This window comes from Manis javanica, chromosome 1, assembly GCF_040802235.1.
Source record: "Manis javanica isolate MJ-LG chromosome 1, MJ_LKY, whole genome shotgun sequence".
NCBI classification, from domain to species: Eukaryota; Metazoa; Chordata; class Mammalia; order Pholidota; family Manidae; genus Manis; species Manis javanica.
This window is the reverse complement of record NC_133156.1, coordinates 237603224-237624051: the sequence shown is the minus strand read 5'-3', so window position 1 is coordinate 237624051 and position 20828 is coordinate 237603224. Positions and strand designations below refer to the sequence as shown.

At 46.6% G+C, this 20828-nt stretch overlaps 1 protein-coding gene across 4 annotated transcripts in view; it reads left to right on the top strand.

Annotated features, from left to right (window-relative positions):
* Positions 1–20828, top strand: part of RNF144A (ring finger protein 144A) — a 397563-nt gene that overhangs the window by 225457 nt on the left and 151278 nt on the right. For all 4 annotated transcript variants that reach the window (XR_012122922.1, XR_012122926.1, XM_073217066.1 and 1 more), the window contains exon 7: positions 18975–19026. Coding sequence is in view for 2 of the 4 variants with exons in the window: in XM_073217066.1 (XP_073073167.1) it covers positions 18975–19026 (52 nt within the window). In the remaining 2 variants the exon portion in view is untranslated. The remainder of the gene's footprint in view (positions 1–18974; positions 19027–20828) is intronic.

Below are 20828 nucleotides of genomic sequence, written 5' to 3'. Positions count from 1 at the left end.
ACCTGCCCTGAACAGTTGTGCTGATATTAACCACGAATAAATGGAATGGAGGTAATCCAAAGAAAGGAAAGAAATTAAGGAGGTTTCTAATGTTAAAGGAGTGCTGAGGACATCTGAGAGAGACCTTGGAAAAGCTACTTCCAAATGGGCTGGGTAATAACTCCTTTTGAATGTCAGCTTGCCAACCTGGTCAGGTGGGTATTAAATTTTTTATTACTTTCCGAACAGATAACAATGTTATGCTAGACCTCCTAGGACTTTCTTTTCCTCCTCTGAGTTACTTGCCTATGCGATCTGGATTGATTGAACCCTGGGGGCATTCGTGCAGCCAACGTGCTTTATGTTGGCTCTTTCCTGGGCTTCTCTGAAGCAATGGGAAGCTTGTCCTGTGTCTAGCCTTTGGTCTTCTGTTTTCCATGCTTAAAAGCCTAATTCTGGGGTCTCTTTCACTCTGAGTCCTTGGCTACATATGTTTCCCACCTTTTCTATCATTTTCTCATACATCCCAAAATATTGGTACCTTCCACAAGGGCCTTCCTTACCCAGAATCTGTCACATGATTTTCTCAGTATTTGTGGTACAGCTTAATCTTTTGCTAAAATGTTCTTCACAAAACAAAACACACACATACACACAACATGGACAACAAATCCCACATCTGCCTTCCAAGAAGTGTGTGTTTTTAAAACCCATCTCCAAAATGCATTTTCTTTTGCATATCTATTGCCTGTGCTTACACTGAGGGTATTGTAGCCCACTTACTGTGGGGTTTGTTATATAACGAGGTGTTTCAGGACACCATTGGCTCAGAAGATTCTCCCTGACACCCAGTGGCTTTGTGATTTTGCATGTCTCTGAGTCCTGCCATGGTTAAGGCTTAATTGGCTTTGATATGCTGCAAACAGCAAAGAAGCGGGTTGTTTGGAGCATGGCTTGCTGCTGTTCAGTCTCTGCAACAAAAGCACTGGCCCAGCAGCAATGTTATCTAAGGTTTGCAGACCCGGATGCAGAAAGGATCCTACCTGGGCAGGCGTGGAGGGATGTGGCCCTGCCTGGGGTTTGGGCTTGTCAGCACCTGGGCTCGATAGTGTTTGCTCCGGGCATTACCCTTGTGAGTTCTCAGCATGAGCAGAGAATGGCATTCTCCTAACACATATCAGAACACAGTAGCTACTGGGTGAGAAGAGAAAATTCTGAAACAGGAAAAAATAGGAGAAAGAGATGAGGAGCTTGGGAGGAAAGTTAAGGCCAGAAGAAAGAGACAGATAGACAAATAGGTATTCAGTCTTCTTGGAAGTCACCAAAAGCCTCAGGAATTTCCTCGTTAAAACAGAGGAGCAAAGAGGTATTAAATGATAGGAGATGCTATTATTTTGTTAGTGGCTTTCCTGAGTTATTCCTGAAGGTGCAACTTAATTATGCAACCTGCTCCAGTTCTCTGGTCATAAAAGAAGAAATTTCTTCTATCCATCCAAGGCCAGGACTGTTGCTCTGAGACGGCTGCCTGCCCCTCAGGGAGCAGTAGCTTCCCACCCACACCTAGTTGGGGGCGCTCTTCTGTTAGTCCTGGGATCCATCTCAGAAGGGGTGCAGCCATGAGCATAAAGCAGGGGCTCTGAAAGTGTAAGTGAGGTGGATTCGCAGGTGGCTGGGTCGCATGCTAATGATGGGGGAGCTCTTGGAGATGCTGTGCTTCGACTTCCCCCCTAGGACAAAGGGTCATGGCTGTAGAGGACCAGAAGATGGGAAAGGGAGGCTGGTGCGAAGGACATTTCAGAGCAGGGAAGGGCAGGCAGGCAAAGTGCAGTTTATCAGAGAGAAGTCCCGCGTACAGCAGTAAGGGCAGCCCCAAATCCCTCACAATAAGAGCTGCAGACGGTACGGAACAAGGCTGTGTTTATATGTCAAATGCTACTTTCATACCATGGCAAAGTAATCCAATGGAACAAATTTGAGAACAGAATACCAAAAATAAATCTTGAAATACAACACAGACAATTCCTTTTTATAACTGTCTCAAGCCCTTCCTCAAGATTTCCTGCAGGGGGTAAAATCAGATACTTGAGTAGTTGATACTACTTTCACCTTTTATTAGACTATGAGCTCCATGAAATCAGGAGTTTTGTTGTTCACCTTCACAAAGCTCCTCCAAGATCTCTCCACCTACACACATGAGCAGGTAAGCACACACACTCATGGGTATAAACACACTCATGGGCACACACACTCATAGGCACACACTCATAGGTATAAACATGCTCATGGGCACACACACTCAGGCATGCACACTCGTGGGTGCACACTTGGGCACACACTCATGGGCACACACACTCATGGGTGCACACTCATGGATGCAAACACACTCATGGGCACACACACTCATAGGCACAAACTCATGGGCACACACTCATAGGTATAAACATGCTCATGGGCACACACACAGGCATGCACACTTGTGGGTGCACACTTGGGCATACACTCATGGGCACACACACTCATGGGCACACTTGTGGGTATACACACTCATGGGTACACACACACTCATAGGCATACACACTCGTCGGTGCACACACATTCATGGAAACACACACACACGCTATTGCTAGTTTCCTCAATGAGACAGATTTTCTCTTTGCGTGTGGATGAGATGCGAGGCAGGAAACCTCTCAGGAGAGCCTTGAATCACAGGAGAGTGAAAAGGACAGAGGAAGAGGCCTGTGTAGGGGTCTTTTCTGCACATCCGCATGTCTTGACCTTTAGCTCCAGTTCCTGGAGTTTTCTGAGGCCCTCATTCCTGGTTTGTGGGTTTAGCATGGCTGAAAACAGGTAAACTGGGTATGATGGTAAATTTTATGTTGTTTGGGCTGAGGGATGTCCAGATAGCTGGTTAAACACGATTCTGGGTATGTCTGTGAGGATGTCATTAGATTAGCATCTGAACTGGTAGACTTAGTAAAGAAGACTGCCCTCAGCCCTGTGGGTGGGCACATCCGATCCTCTGGGAGCCTGAATAGAGCAGAAGGCGGAGGAAAGGCGAATTCCCCTTTCTGAAGGCGCCGGGACGTCTGCCTCCTCCTGCCCTTGGACACCGGAGTTCCCTCTTCTCGGGTCTTAGACTAGGACCAGAATTACACCAGCCCCCCTGGGTCTGCGGCTGTGGGGGACAGACGGTGGGACATCTCAGCCTCTGGGATCACGTGGGCCGGCTCCTGTGATGGACTGTTTTCCGGTCATCTGTATCAGCATCCCAGGGTCCAGTGCTCATGTGGCTATCCCTGCCTCTGCCCCTACGGAATCACTCTCCACACCCTGTGGGCTCCGTTCCTCAGAGGGCAAACCTAGGGTGGCTGCTGGGCTCCTGCCAGAGCCACAGGCTTCCTCCGTGGACAGCCCAGAGCTGTCTGCCCCTGGCTGCTCTGTGCTCGTGTGTGAGAGATGCAGGCAGGCACAGCGCGATGCTCCAGGGGCGGCCGAGCACAGAGCACCTTGAGAAGCTGGGAAGGGCATGCACGCAGAGCCCTGCTCTCTCCTGCGAGGCCCTGGGAGGTGGCTGCAGCGTCCCGGTGCCATGTCTCAGGCATGAGGTCCCGTCCTTGCAGGCTGCACATCAACTCCACTCTCCTTGTTCCACAAACGGAAACTACAGCTTCTGACATAGTGCCTTGCCCTCCGACCTCACTGTCATCGCCGGCCTGTGTGGCAGTGATATGGGGCAGGAGGCAAATGTCCCAGCAGGCCCCTCGGCCCCCCTGCGCTTTCTTTAGGAGTGTTCTGCAGGCCTACTGTGTGCACAAGGCCCTGCTCTTCCTGCCCCCCTCCCTTGGATGGAGAAAGGTGAAGGGACAGCCTGGCATCACTCCTCAGTGATGCTCAGCGTGGTATACTTGCCTGAGGCTTGTTTTAAAATTTGTATTTTCACCATTTGTATTCCAGTAACGTTATTGGCATTTCAGACACTATATAATTCATAGACATTGCTGTGATATGACAACTGCTTCTCTTTTTCTCCTTGTCTCTGCAGTGACCAGTTGGAACACCTTGATAATCTCACATTTGTACACATTTTGATCAATGGTTTTATGTGTGGGCTTCCTTGAGTAAGGCTGACTTCCGGGGAGGATCTGACTTTAATCACAAGTGATGCATGTGATTCTGAGGCATGCTTCACTTTATTAAAAAGGATCCACTCTGACTGAAATTTCAGGTCGCCTGTCAGAAATTCTGTGCTTTGCAGCAAGTGGGGGGTAGGTTGGATTAAGGGGGTGTCAGCTGTACCTTTATGAGGGGTGCAAATGTGAGGGGCCAAATTTAGGTGAGGTTACTTGATTCAAGACATTCCAGGTGGAAATAGTAACTACTACTTATTCACTATCTTCCCTGATACACACTTTTTAGAAGTTATCTCATGGGGTGTGCTGTAATCTAATCCTAACCTATCAGCTGGATTTACTGAACCCCTTTCACAGATGGGGAAATGAAGTTTCAGAGAGGCTACGGGGCCCACCTGAAGTCACACAGCTGAGGTGGTGTGCCTGAGAACAACACACTTGCTACACACACTCACTCCTAAGACAGAAACACTCCAGAAAGCTGGAGATAAGATGTTTTTAAATTCCTCTATGGTCAGAACTACCTTATGAAATTCAGGGTGCCAATTTGATCTTAAAAAAATTACAAACATTTTAATTAATTTATTTTGAGTATAGTTCATATACAATATTACATTGGTCTCAAGTATACAACATTATGATGCAACATTATTAAATCCTCACCCTGACTGGTATAGTTACTGTCTGTCAAAATAGAAAGATGTTACAAAACTATTGACTATCTTCTCTGTGCTGTACTTCCATCCCCATGATTCATTTATATTATGATTGAGATTTTGTGCCTCTTTATCCCTTTTACCAATTTCACCTGCCCACCCCAACCCCTCCCCTATGGTAATCAGAGTCACCTCCCAGTGTCTATGAGTCTACTGCTATTTTGTTCATTTTGTTTTGTTTTGTATTTAGATTCCATATATAAGTAAAATCATATGTATTGGTTTTTCTCCACCTGGCTTATTTCACTGAGCATAATACCCTCTAGGTCCATCCATATTGTCACAAATGGCAGGATTTCTTTCTTTTTTAGGCCTGAATAATATTCCATTGTGCATATATACCATGTCTTATTTATCTCTTTGTCTTTTGATGGACACTTTGGTTGCTTCCATTTCTTGGCTATTGTAAATAATGTGGCAATAAAAATAGGGGTGCATATACTTTTCAAATCAGAGATTTTGTTTTCTTCAGGTAAACTCTTAGGAGTGGAGTTACTGGGTGATATGGCATTTCTATGTTTAGTCTTTTGAGAAACCTCCATTCTGCTTTCCCGTGTGGCTGCATCAGTTGACATTCCCACCACCAGTGTAGGAGGGCACCCTTTCCTCCACATCCCTGCCAATACTTGTTATTTCTTGTCTTTTGGATAGTGGCCATTCTGGTGGTGTGAAGTGATATCTCACTGTGGTTTTGATTTGCATTTCCCTGATTAGGGGATGTGGAGCATTTTTCATGTGCCTGTTGGCTATCTGCATTTTTCTTTGGAAAAATGTCTATTCGGGTCCTCTGTCCATTTTTTAATCAGATTATTTGGTTTCCTGGTGTTGAGGCATGTGAGTTCTTTATATACTTTGGAAGTTAACCCCTTATCAGATGTATCATTTATGAATATATTCTCCCACACTGTAGGGTGCCTTTTTATTTTGGTGGTGGTATCCTTTGCTGTACAGAAGCTTTTTTGTTTGATGTAGTCCCACCTGTTTACTTTTGCAAAAAATTACAAAGTTTAAAAAGCCTGATTAACCTATCATTGAATGAAAATCAAGTGTTTCTGATACAATCTGTGGTAGGATTGCAGCAGTATATTCATTTTCCCTTAAGATAATATCTGATTATCTTTCTCTGGACGGCAGTGATAAATGTGAGAAGAGAAGGCTGGATATGTACAGACAATGGTGACAGGTTATCTTACCAGAGAACTGGGACGAACTGAACTGGAGCAGAAGACTTATTTTTCACACTGTTCTACTGTTTGAATTTTTCACATGTGTAATTTTATCCTGGAGGATAGAATGAGGTGTACATGTCTTCCACCTGTACCTGTGGAAACAGTGAGCCCTATCCTGTTCTTTAGCAAGTCTGTGAAGGAATACACAGCTCTTTCATCTTGTTGGTATCTGTGGTTCATCTGAAATCTGCAGAGTGGCTGGGATGGAGCAGGTTCTTCCCTGTGTAATTAGGGATTGCTCATTTTGGGGGAGAAGTGGGTATGCTGGAGTTTAGAGAAGACTGGGCTTTAGGTAATCACCCAACTTGTTTGCACAGCTAAGTTTAACTCCCATTCAACAAAAGAGAGGGATGCACTGAAAAAGCATCATTGATGCAGTTATGAAACAAAAGCCTGTATTTCACAGCCCGACATGAATGAACAGTACACAGTGTTAGCAAACCTCAGTTCCTAAATCCCTCAGCGTCTAACCTCTTGACTAAAATGTTCCATGTAATACTTTACATGCTTAAAATGTTGCATGTCTACCTTTAATTCATTTCCTTTGAAATGTTCTTTCCAGGTGTTTTCATTTTCTTTTCAGTGCCCCTCAGAGAGGAACAAGCATAGGGGGCCAGGAGGTTGGGGTCAGGCGTGGGCTCTCCCTGAGAGGGTGGCTTGTCATTTCTCTCTCTGGATTTCCATTTCCTCCTCTGCAGTGGGAGGGACCTGGCTAAGGTATCTCTAAGGGCCCCCCTGGCTTGCAGAGCTGACTGACAGCTGTGCTCCTTCTCAGACCGGACGCTGGGCCAGGCCCCCATTGTGCCTTCTCAGAGGGGAGGTTTACATTATTCAAGGGAAGGCGCCCCTGTGAGATTCACGAGGGCCTGGTGCTCACCCTCCCTACCCCCCACACCCCTACCCCTGCTGCCAAGTTCTGATTTAGGATAAACCCAGATGCATATGTAATCCACGGTTATTAAGGCATCTCATTATTGTTGTTGTTATTGATTTTTTAAGTGTGTTCATTACTCAGCTTCTAAATCCATTACAAAGAACAAATACATATTTAAATATTTATTATTATCCGAGATTGTGGTCATACACTTCCTCATCCTCCCACGTCCATCTGCTCCATGATTGACTGAACAGATGGGTGTTGCACCCAGTTCAAAGCCAGAATACAAGGGCTCTGTGTTTCAGATGAAAAGAAAATATGCACCAAAGGCAGAGGAAATACACAGTTTTATCATTTCTTCTCTTAGGTCTTTTAGTTGAGCAGGAGTTCTGTAGTGTTCCATGAAATTCACAACTACAGTATATCAAAGAATACAGCAAAGAGAATAATGACCATTGAATTATTTAGATCTTCTCCCAGGGTTTCTTTGTTCCACTTGGCAGCACTATTCACTCAGGTTTCTCAGTTAGAAATGTTGTTACCACCTTAAACTCCTCTTTTCATTCACCTTGGTAACTTAATTGATTCTGAATTCTAGGCACTTTTAAGTCTGCATTACGGCTTGAATCTATCCCCTCACCATCTCTGTTGCTTTGCCATAAAGTCCAGGCCTTTTCTGTTCTTCTCTTCAATGTATCTTCCAAAATCTCCACATTTCTGTACACAGAGAAGGCAGAGATGCCCTGGGAGCACAGAGCAAGAACCCTACATACATGACATGTACAGGCGTAGACATAGCAGTGAAGACTGCGTAGTCTTGGGGCACACGACGGTGTGTGAGTCCGGGACAGAGTGGGGCCAACTTCTTCTGTCCTGCGAGGCAGTTTGGACTAAGGGCAGTGAGCCAAAGGGAGCCGCTGGAGGCCTGCGGAGACCACAGGAATCCCGGGACTGCTTCTCCCGTGTGGGAAGATGGCCTTGCTGAGGAAGCAGTTAACAGCGCTGGAGGGAGATTGACTGTCACAGAAGCTAAGCTGAGCCATCCTCAGAGGCTGAGCTGCGAGCTCGTGGGTGCAGCCAGAGAGGAAGGGGAATGAGCTGCTCCCGTTCCGGTAGGATCAAGAGAAAGTCGCTATCAGAGGGGGAGAGAGAGCGGAAGCAGTCGGTGGATGTCCAGGTTTCCCACTTGAATGGCTGGGTCCGTACTGGTGTCAGAGCAAAGATAAAGAATATTTAATTACCCATGGAATTCTCCTACTCTAATGTTTAGTAATCAATAGGCAATTAATATAATGTAAGTTTTATTGACTAAGTAGCAGTAGTTAAAATGTGCATAACTATTACCCAGGAAATCTACCTCTGGACAGCCTACCCTTGAGAAATATTCTTAAGATATGCAGAAGAAGAAATGTAGGCTAATTTTGTTGAAGCATTGTCACAGTGTAGAAAATTGGAAATAATCTCATTCACGAATAGAGAAGTGATTAAACAAAATGCTGTCCTTCAATATGATGAAATGAAAAGGAATACAATGGTGTGCTGGTCAATGTTTTAACAGTCAGATCTCTGTAGGAGCAAAGTCCGGATGGGTAGCCTTTGATTTCTGTGGGGTAAATATTCCCATCATGGCCAATTTCAACCTACCGAGGGGACAAGGTGGCTGAGTGTGGAGTTGGGAAAAGGTGCGTCAAATAGTCTTCCAGCAGCCAGATGAGCCTGCCCCACCACGCCGCTGGGGATGAGCTGCATCGTTTTATATGAACACTGATCGTTCTCAAAATATTAATGGTGCATGAAAAATGCAAATTGTACAGTGACAATAGCATGATAACATTTCAGTTAAAAAAACAAAAACAGAAATCAATATTCCACATTCTCAAATGACATTATATATAGAAGTATTCCTGAAACAAAAAATGAAACACAAAACACAAAACAAAAAAACTTCTGGAGAGACCCTAGATTTCAATGCACATTTCCTCCGGGAGAGGCAGGTGGCAGGGGGAAGGAAGGCAAAGAGCAGAATAGATGGGGAATTCCACTCTGAGAGATGACAGCTTTGTCTGGACGCTTCTAATATTTTAAGAAAGATACACTTATGAATTATTTTATGTAAAGTCTTTTTAAAAGCAAAACACATAAAAAACCACCCAACTACGAATAAGACCGTGTTTCTTTGGCTTTCTTTTGGAAATTCCGGGGCACAAACCCTGTTTCTTGGTCTCCAATGCTGGATGGAGGGGGCCCTGAAGAGTGGGTGGGGCTCATACATGGAGACGCAGGTTGGACGGAGGGGTCCAGTTTCAGCTGTCCGTATCTGATCCTTTTGAAACCGATGTACTGTCCTGTGAGCCTCAAGTTCTGGCTACACAGGTGCTCCAGTGTCTGCTGGCTTTTCTTGTCTGCTAAGACCAGAGCTTTTGTCTGCTTAGGAAAAATAAAATGGGTGCGCTTTTATAAAGCATAGGTTTGTGGGCTGAATGATTGTGACCCACTGCCCCAAATTCCTGTGTTGGAGCCCTGACCCCAGTGTGATGGTATTTGGAGGCAGGGCTTTTGGGAGGTGATTCAGGTAAATGAGGTCATGAGCGTGGAGGCTCCTTCTTAGAAGACGCCCAAGAGCTTGCTGCCTCTCTCCTGGGCGGTGCGATGACACAGTGCGAAGGTAGCCACGGTCAAGCTGGGAAAAGGCTTCTCTCCAGGAACCAACCCTGCTCACATCTTGATCTTGAACTTCCAGCCTCCAAAACTGTGAGAAATAAATGTCTCTTGTGTAAGCCCCCCAGTCTGTGGTGTTTTGTTACAGTACCCCAGGATGTCGAAGACAAATGGCTCATGTAATGTTCAAGAAAGAGAATTGAGAAATGTCAAAAGCTAGCCTCTGAAGGCTTGAAGATGGGTACAATCTAATTTACGACCTTGACGATGTCTTCGGAAAGGCCAACTATACGGAGCAGGACATTTTATCATTTATTTTATTCTGGGGGATACGTGTGGTTTTCTCTCCGAAATATAAATGAAAATTCTGTTACCCTCTTTTCATGCAAAGGAAGAGGAAGAAATAATGAAGTGACATCGTTGAGACCCAGAATATGGGGCGCCACCCATCGGAGAAAGCCGCCCTGTAGATCAGCTCATCGGAGTATTTCCTTAGCAGACAACCGGGCCGCCCCTCCGTGGGGGTGCAGAGAGTCGGAGTGGGAGATGAGTCATTTCGGGAACGTGACAGTGTAGCAACAGAGATAGGTCTAGTCTTCTTGCTGCAATGGGCAGTTATGGTGGAAAGTCCAGAAAGAGAGAAATTGGACTTAAAGGGGGGAAGTGCACGACCTGTACACTTGGGCTGGAAGTGACTGTGTCAGGCGCCCATGCACCAGCTACTCCGGCTCCCCTGGGCACCTCTTCCTTCTCTTCGTCACAGCCACCGGAGCACCGGGTGATCCTCGTCTTGAAACACACTGCATGTGCCTCCACACCTCCTTCAACAGCTGAATCCACAGCAGGGGCTCCAGACCTCTGAGTCCTCAGGCAGCTCCCTCCCCACTAGGGACAGTCCATTCCTTTGGACTTTCTACCCCTTGGTGCACCTCTGTACAGGGCAGCTGGAGGCCCAGCCCCTGAAGCTGTGCTCACCAGGCTGCCTGAACCAAGCAAGAAGGAACCACGAGCTTTAGGACAGAGCCAAGGGCAACCTCCTTTCAATTCATTATCATTCTTGGGCATTACAGAGTTCAATGTAATCAATAGTTACCTGGCATCTATTACGTAGTAGGTAAGATGTGGTTTCTATTATGGAGGAGAGACATACACAGTTTTTATCATACAGTGAGGATGAAGGGAATGCATGTCAAGGGGCTAACAAATGGGCTGGGGGTTGGGGAAGGCCTCTTGGAAGAAGCCACAGCTGGAAAACCCACAAAGATATGCAGGATTTCAGCTGGTGGGGCGGAGGAGGGGAAGGGCGGTGCAGGGATGGCGGGGGATGGCTGCTTGGAGCTGGAGCATTCTTCTTGAACTCAATACCTGTGCATCAAAATGACATACAGAAAAACAGGACTCAATCCTGCCCATTCAGTGAGAAAAAAAATGTCGAACCAATCATTTGGCAAAAGGAAGACAACCAACGGATTCACAAATTTTGTTCTGTTTTCTAAGTGATCGCATTGATTTTGTGCACATTCAGGCACAGTTTACGTCTAAAGGTCCATTGTTTGGAAGAGCAGATTTCCCTTTACAGAAATAAAACAAATAGGTTTCCATTTGTCTGTGTGGGCAGCCTGGGATAGTATAAAGAAGCAATACAATATAGAGAAATTGCCATTCAGAGATATAATATGGCTCATTTTTGACTGTTTTCAGTGAAGTGGATGGAAAAGTGTCGATTGCCTTTGCCAGCCGAACGCACACCGCAGGGTCAGCGACGCCGCTGTTCGCCTGGACGGATGCTGAGCGCACCGCTTCGTTCAGGGCTCTTAATCTTTCCCAGCTGAGCAAAATGTTCAGCATGAACTTTTAAACATAGTGACACCTCATGTGTCCAATCTGCTGAAATTTGCAGCAGGAAACCAGTAATGGGGAAGCTGTGAAGGTCTGCAGTGATTAAAGTCTGCCAAGAGTCCACATTTTCTTCAGGAAAGTAAATATGGTTGACTTGGCAATCGACGATCCGATGGGAGGAGGTATTTTTTCTCACACGTCACCATATCTGGATTATTTGGATGGAGATGTGAAAGTGAAGGCTTGAAATGGTGATGTTTCCAGGGGCAAACTGGATTTTTTTAAAAAAACTCTTTTTTCAAATTTATCAGTCTAATCCACCCAACTCTAATCATTACATTGCAACATGCCCTATTTTAGAATTCTTTACGAATAATATGATAAATAGGAAGTTGAATATAATTTATTGATGCGATTGAGAGGCCTTTTCATTTCTATCATGCTCATGATCCCTAATGAACTGGAAATTACACACATCCACACACATGACTTCTTGATGTGGTATTTTCCTTTTCTACCTGGAAGACTGAGGTAAATGAGTGATTATGTGCCCATCACTGGTAATATTTCTAGAAGGGGAAGCCAGTTCCCTTCAACTAACATTAATTAATCGTCTGTATGAGAATAAGGGTGCAAAAAGCAATAAGGGGTGAGAAAGAAATAGTCAGATGTGGTGAATGAAGTTTGATCACTGCCATGATCCAGTGACAGCCAGAGCTCTGGGAACGCGCAGTGAGGGGACTACCCCTCATGTCAGGAGAGGATTTCTGAGACGTGATGTCCCTGCTGAGCCCTGTGCTCCTGGAACTAAATGTATTGACTCCCAAGGGCCTGGCAAAATTTTTAATAAATAGGTAATTGTTAAATATATATGAATTGTTTGGGGATATTTACCACTCTATAAAAAGATCCATTGTTAATAGGACAACTGGTGACACACATTTAGTCACAGACACTGCAATTCAGTCTACTCTCCCTGACTCACTCTTCTTTTTTTTTTTAGTTTTATTATTATTTTTTATTGAAGTATAGTTGATATAATACTGTATATGATTCAGCAGTTACATTATTAAATCCTCACCTCCACTAGTGCAGTTACTATCTGTCAACATAGAAAGATGCTACAGAATTACTGACCCAATTCTCTATGCTGCGCTTCCATTCCCATGACTAATTTATATTATGATTGAGATTTTTGTGCCTTTTTACCCCCTTCACCTATTTGTACCCACTCACCCTAACCACTCCTCTGTGGTAACCACCAGGCACTTCTCAGGGTGTATGAATCTATTCCTGTTTGTTTGTTTTGTTTTGTTTTTAGGTCCCACCTGTAAGTGAAATCATATGGTATTTGCCCCTGACTCACTCTGGACTTGACGCATGCCCCCCACAACCTGGTTCTCACCTCTGCTTCCCTCCTCCCTGAGTTTCATCTTTCTTTTGTGCCTCAATGTAGTCACAAAACTCTCCGTGTCACCTGCTCCTAACTTGACCCAGCCTTCACCTGAGCTCTGCTGTGGGTCAGCTCTGCTTCCCCAGCCCTTAGGAGAGGTCAAGGAGAAGGAATACAGGAACTGTGACCCGGCTGCAGAGAGTCCACAGCACATGTTCACTGAGTAGCAGTGAATCCCACTTTGTCATGGTAAAGATGGCTTCATGTTTGGCTGGGTGTTTCTGATCCCCTCCACAGGTGTGTAAGAGGCTTGACTGTACCTGTCCTTTCCATTTACAGTGTGAAAAACCGAGACTCAAAGCAAGAAAACCCCACCCCAAAGTCGGTGGAATAGCAGCAAATAGGCTCTGGGTTTTCTGGCTCCCATTCCAGGCTCCTTTCTTTCTTTGTAACAGGAGGTTGTTCACCAGAGAGCAGCCGGGAAAGAGATGCTGTGTGTCACACAGGGAAGGGTCAAGGGCTCACAGCCAGGCCACCTGAGATCAGGCTAAACAGCACCCATCTTCCCAAGGAACGTCTAATCTCCATTTGTGGACATGTGATGAGAAGCTAAGGCTTTATTTTGGAGACCCAAATGAAGAGGTATGGAGGGTGGTTTTGACATTTTGGACTTGGTGCTGTAAGGCTTTGACGTCTGTGACCTCAATGATTGAAAGGTTTCTCCGTGCTGTGAAGGGAGTGGGTGGCCAGCAGGCAGCCCCTGTCAGACACCATGTCAGATTGGTAAGTGCGTTATCTGGTGCTCTGTCAGAATGCTCACGCTAGCTGGGCGCGATCTCCCGCAGGCACGGAGCACGGGCTGTGCCATCTGCTCTCTTTGGAAGCATGATCTTGAGCTCATACCCTACCCTGTGCCCAAGCCAGGCTTGTGACTTGCCCCAACATGCAGAGGACGTGTGTGCTTGGAAAGATGCCAGGCCCCCGTCTTGTGTGCACAGACCTTGGGGCGCCTGGGGACTGCAGAGCATTGCTTGTGTCTGGCATGGTCCTGGGCTCTGATAAATCACCATCGCTGTCCCTACCACCCGTTCAGGGACTGCTTGAGCCTTGGTTGAGTGCTAATGTTTTTATAATGTGCTGTCTTTGCGACAGATTGGGATCAGAAAGCAGGCGCTCAATGCCCTTTGTTTCTCTTCAAACAAGATTCTTTTCGAAATCATCACTCCTGTCAAACCAGGGCGGTGTCTCTGCATGGCAGGGCCGACGGTGAGTGGGGCCCGCACTGCTCCATCAGCTGCTGGGCTCGCTGTCAGCGGCAGGACCCCCAGCCCGTGTGGGGGCGCGGGCAGGAGGAGTCTGTCTTGATTAATGTTCAGTCCTCCAGGTGCTCTGTCTCCGTGTCTAAGAAGCACCAGGGCATTGCGGTGAGGATGGGCTGGAATCCTTGGCTGTAATTAGTTGAGGAATCCAGTCCGACCAGGGTCTGTGGGCCTGGAATGGCCCAAGGGCTCCAGAAGCCCCCAGATGTGGCTCCCCAGGCCATTTACTCCCAGGAAGCTCTGGGAACATCACCAAACCTCTGGGCCTCAGTTTTTCCCCTCAATAAATAGGGTCATTTTTCACTTGTGGAATAATGAACATATTATGATTTTGCTTTTCCTGATGCTTGGTTAGGGACTTAAACCTTGGTTTCCTTTGTGTTCAGATGCTTCGATGTCAGCGTGGTTCTTGCATAATGGCCGTTATAAACTAGGATGGATCCTACTACGTCACACATTATTTACTGCATACACTTGATGTGGTGACCATTTTTTTCGGAGCCTTAAAATCTGAACTTAGATAATTATTATTATCATAATTACTATGAGATCATTATAGGGACAATAGTGTCCCCTGTGGGGACAATGGGATGGCAGTAAAGATTGAAGATCTGAAATCCTCTACTTCAACGCCATCCGCCTTCTGGGCCAATTACAGGCATTCTGGCTCTAGTGTTCTCGCCTGGTAAGCACCGGACTTGACCACTTCCCATGCCGGGCAGCTTACTACCCTGTCATACAGCTGAAAATGTCTGTGAAGGTGGAGAACTCTCTGATGGTTCACTACAGGGTTGGCAAACTTTCCGTGAGGGGCCAGAGAATAAACACTTCTCACATATTCTGTGAAAGCAGAGCCTGGGATAGTGAGGAAAATGCATATGGCTTGTTCCTGAGAAGGCCTAGTTTAAGTGCGGGCATGCAGAGCGACCCGCAGAGGGCTGACTGATGGCTGTGGTGGGACTGCGAGAGCTTCTGCCTTCTCACCAGCACCCTGAGAGGACAGAGATGCAAAGGGGTGCTGGGGAAAAGACCTGGGTTTTGAAGTCAGACATGTTTAAGTCCAAATGCAGGATTTTCTGCTTAGAAGTGAGGTGGTTTTGGAAAATTCCACCAGCCCCTCTGAGCCTCATTTTCCTCCAATGTAAGCTAAGAGGGACAAGTGAAATATCACTCTGAAGCACTATTGTTACTAAGGAGACGGTATGTATACAGAGCCTAATCCCTTCCTAGAGCAGAGTAGGGGTGGTTCCCTCTGCCCACCACGGGGCAAGCAGAGCGCCCTACCCAGAGGTGAGTGCGTGTGAGCCGGGCTTTGAGGTGTGCATGTGCATTTGCTGAGTGGCAGGGTGAATGTGAGCCCTTCCTTCCAAGCCAAGCATAAGAATGAGCTTGGCAGGCATAGAACACACAACAGTTGGATGAAGTGGTTCAAGGAGAAAGGAGAGGCAAAGACCTGCCCAGAGGCCAGACCGGACTTTCAACGGACTCTCCTGGCATTTGGAAAGTCATTCTTCTTGGAGGAGAGCTGACAGTTTGGGGATGCTTTTATAGCATTTCTCTACTAAGTGCAAATTTTAACTCCTCTCCTCCTCTCTCCTAGCTTCTTGCCAAGGAATGTTTTGAAGGGGGCATAAATGATAAGCATCCATGTTCTGGCTTTGACAGGTCCTTGGTGCTCCTGGAAAACAGCAACTGAGGGGGAGGCCAGCCTGCCTGCAGGGCTTGGCCCTGAGGAGTGTGCAGGGCGGAAGAGCGAGTGTGTGAGCAAGTGAGCACATGTGAGTGTGTGCATGTGTCTGTGAGTGCTGGTGTGAGTGTCCATGTGTGAGTACTCGAGTGGGGTGAGTGAGTGCTGGTGTAAGGAAGTGGTGTGCATGTGTGTGAATGCATGAGTATGGATGTGCATGTGTGAGTATGAGTGCTTTGTGGGTGTGGGTGTGTGAGGGTACAGGGCACCCGTGTGCACAGCACATGTGCTTGCAGAGGCAGGAGGAGCCCAAGGCGGGGGCCAGTCACAGCCCTTGGCGTGGGGACTGTGCCTCCAGCTGCTCTGCCCGCAGGTGCCCCCAGCAGGAGGGCTCTGCTAAGTGGCTGCCCAGGGCTCAACTGCCTGCTGTGGCTTTGGGGGACAGTGCCCACTGGCTCTGATGGACCCTCAAACCAGTGTTGGAAAAGTGATGTCTCCGTGTTTGGCATGCGGCTTCAGCACATGTGTACCCCCTCCGCACCCACCCAGCTGTCAGGGAGCAATGCTGAGAGGGCAGGAAGTTGGGAGCAGGCTACACTGGGGGCCAGATGTTGGGGCACCACAGGCTTTGCCGGGACGTCTGTAGGCTGGAGGAAGCTCTGCCCAGAAACAGCTACACAGGCTTGAGTGTTTGTCCGTTCACACTGAATTCCAAAGGGCTGAGTAGAAATCACCGAGTTTTTTCTTCACCTGGGAAGAAATAAGTGTTATGTATTGATCTGAAATGTGAAGCAGCCTCCATCAGGCCAATGCTGTTGAGGCCAGGGACACAGGGTGCCCCTATTACTGAGGGTCGCTTGCCTCCTGGTCAGCGTTGACCTGCCCCACGGCTTCCATGGAGAGATCAGCGCCCCGTGTGTGCTGCTGAGCCCAGCGAGGGAAGCGGTGAAGACCGCGCGAAGGAAGGAATGTTGAGAGCGTATTTGCTGATCACCTTCCATGTGCCAGACCCGACCTGGGCTATTGATTTGGTGCCAGCCTTACGCTGCTCAGCCCTGCAATGTAGGTATTGCCTTCATTGCACAGATAGGAGACAAAGGCTCAGAGGCGAAGGAACGTGCCTGGGGTCGCAGTGAGTGGGAGGTTCCAGTTTGGAGTGAATGTCTAGCTATCTGTATGTCTTCTGCTTTTCCCAATGCACGGCAATGTCTCATTGAAAAGTAGTATTTCGAGGCAACAAGGATTTTGGGGGATAGGTGTGAGTACCTGCCAGTGTTCTTCATATGCCCTCCCATGAATGCATCCAGAAAACGGAGGGGCAGGATTTCATTCATTCTTTGAGATGGTAAAATGTATGCCATAAGCAATTTTTCCAGGTAGCTGAACTTCACCTTTATAAGATCTAGATTTAAAACAAAAAGACCACCTTACCATCACTGTGTTGGGAATTCTTGACATCCATCTATCCATAGATGCATGCATCCATTCATTCTGTATTCCTTCACAAACATTCTGTCCACCCACAGTGAATCCCTCTGCTGCAGGAACCCAGAGGAAGCAGAATTACAAAGCAATGTGATTAGTGCTGGAGTGTTGAAATGTAACATAAAATTTTCTTGATAGATAATTATTTTGCCAGGCTCTGCTGTTTATTGTCACATAATATGCTTGCTTTCTTCTGGGATTTTAGGGAATTGGTGGCCATGCCTCCTATTTTCAGAGGGCATCTGTCTAATCCTTTTCTAATTCATTGCTTTGCATCCTTTTGGGGTCTCTCTTTGCTCACCTCTAAAAGTGGTTGGGAAATGGTGTGTCCCCGCACTGTGTCAGCAGGCTGGCAAGAAGCACCTGGGCAGACTCTATAAAACCTGAATTCAGAGGTTCTGAAGCAGTTAATTTGGGTAAGCCCAGACCAGGGATGCGTGATGTCTTCACACTTCCCCAGTGAGCCGATGAGCTGTCATATTTGGGAGCCCTTAGACTTGAACTCATGTTACTTCATTAATGTCCTAGTCATTTTCTTGTATTTGTGTGTATGGGTTTAGAGAAATCAGTCCAATAAAGAACAGTGATTTAATAGGTATTAAAAGAAAGCTGATTATTTCTTAACCATTTTCAACCTACACTGTTCTGAGAAACACCACCACCTGTCAAAGGTGCATGTTAAGTAGGTTTCAGGGAAGCACAACAGACCTCAAGACTAAGGCCCTTGGCATTTCCCCCACAGCTGAACAGTACATAGCTGTGTTCGTCAGCTTGGCTGCAGTGACAAACAGCCCCCAAACATTACTGGCTTATACAATAGATGTCTATTTCTCATTCGTGGGTCTACAAGTTTGCTGTGGCTCTCCTGGGCTCTGTTTGGCTAAGCTCGGATTGGTTCCATGTTGGAGGTCAGGCTGCGTCATCCAGGCCCCAGGCTGAAGTGAAGCTACTGTCCAGAGGATGTTAGTCTCACGAGAGAGCACAAAAGCTCAGGAGGCTAGTGTGGGCTTGGAAAGCCTCTATATGTGTGCACTTGGACTTTGTGCAAGCCACGTCCGTTCTCATGCTATTGGCTGAAGAAAGTCACGTGGCCAGTGAGACCGGCCAAGAGAACACAGATGATCAATAATGCGATTTACCCCAGCAGGGGGTGGCCAGGTCCTGTGTAAGTCAGGCTCCCATGAACATCGCACCAGAATCTCTGGACTGGTTGAGTGTGTATCTTAAAGGTCACCACGCGTTCCTTATAATCTCCTTAATCCTCCAAGGGACATACATGGTTTTCCTTCTTTTCTCATTTAAAAGTCTTCATTGCAATGCAGTAATTGACTCAGAAAAATATTCACCACTTAACCCTGGTTTCAAATTATTTCATAAATATGGCTACTAAAACATGGGCACAGAAAATTTCAATAGTTTTACCTGTTTGTTAGAACAATTCAGATTTATATTTTTCTCATTTCATTTCTTTATTTTACATGTATTTAATTAATTTTTAAAATTACAAATATATAGAAGTATAACAAACATATTGAGCACAAATGCAAGATGTTATAGTAGGACACTGGGTGGGGGTGAGGGCGTAGGAACTCTCTGTACTTTCTACTAAATTTGTCTGTAAATCTAAAACTGCTTTCACAAACATTGTATTAATTTTTGTAGATGGGAACTTGTCAAGAAGACACAGGAACCATCTTGAAGGTGCTCCCCCTGGGTAAGTCTGGGATAATTTGAACATTAAAAAAATAATGATAGGCATAAAAAAATTGAATGAAATAGTAATTTATGAGCCCATGAAATATAATGAATGAGTTAGCAAAAAACATTTCCTTACAATAGAGGCTAAATGATAAATGTAGAAGGAATGGTAGGAAATCACTCTTGGGTGACCATCCCAGTAACGGCTGATCAGGGTGGGAGCCTCAAAGAGGGCAAATGCATGTGGGTAGAAGTTTTGTGAGGAACAGGGTATTGATACAATGTCACTCCACAAAATGTTAATCCACAGAAGGGGGAAAGAGGTGACTCTGCAGTGGAGGACCTGGCAGACACCAACATGACCAGGCAGTCAAGGAAAACACAATGGGTGGACATCATGCCTCCTGACGTGATGTGCTGAGAAGAGCGCAGTGTCATTTCCATGGGGTTTCTGCTAAGTAAGCGTGATACGAGTCTGCCCGTGCAGGGGGCATGACACAGGTGGGGGTCACCCACAGAGGCTAAGGAGGACCGAGGCATGAAACTGCATGCTGTGCACATTCCTGGATGGGCCAGAAAGTGAAATGGGATATTGTCAGAACAGTTGGGACAATTTGAATGGCGTCTACAGACTAGATGTTACTGTGTTGTCCATGTTGGTAGCCAGACCTGGGGAGCTGGGGGGTGATGATGTTTTGAACAAACAGACCCTGGAGTGTGTAGGGTTGATGGGGTTTCATGGGGTTTCATGTCTGTGCCTTGCTCTCAGATGGTTTAGGAGGGAAAACATGATGATGAATTTCTATACTTACACACACACTCAGGGAGCCACTGTGGTGGGATCTCACCCTTTAGGGGGTCTGGGTGAAGGGGGCCAGGGAGGTCTGAGCCTGGGCTGCGGGACTCAGAAGCGGGAGCGTGGAGGGTCTGGGCCGGCAGGGGATTCCTCACGGAGAAGTCAGCGTATGTTGAGCTTGAGGAATGGAGAGTATTTAGAAAAGCTGGGAGACAAGGAGTGACACTGTTGTAGAGACAAGCACATGAGCAAAGGCTGGGCCTCGGAGTCTGGAACGCACGTGGCACGATCAGGGAATGACAAAGAGCCGGTGGGGTGATCATGGTGGCTCCGTGCTTGGGGGCCCCAGGGGTCACGTGGGGAGGAGTGCGGAAAGAGCTGTCCTTTTCGGGCTTCTCCAACTCCTTTCTGCTTTGAGGAACTGCCTGTACCCCGCTCCGTGTGCGCAGTGGAGTGAGCCTATGGCTGGGACTAGCTTGTCTCCACAGCCCATCCTTCTGGAAATATCTGTTAGTCAGGCTGGTCTCATGACCCAGGGGGAGCACCAGGATATCCCCGGCTTGCAGGGAGGACGCTGGGGAAAACGTGCATCTCTTCTGGGCCTCTTAGGCTAAGAGGATGTGAGTTGACAAAAGTACTTTGCCCAGTGCTGAGAACAATGTGGATTTTTTGCAAATTTCAAACTTCCATGGAAGTGACTTCTCTCCTCTGAGACACTATTCATTCTTCTGGCTTGGTGTCTGTTGACCACCTTGGTGACAAGCTCTTAGCCAGTCTGGGCACTTCTTTCTACTGTTTCTCGGAGTTCTAGCTCTTGTATCTACTGTGTTTTTTTTAAGACTCTTAAGCTTATCTGAACTAGTATTATGAATTGTTTTATATGTGTATGCTTTGTTTCCTCAGCTCTGTTGTAGATCCCTAGGAAGTGATCAGTAAATACTAGATAAATAAATAGAATGCCATACCTATATGCATGTGTAAGGCCTAGAGCTGGGGCACAAACCTCTGGACTTATCAGTGGG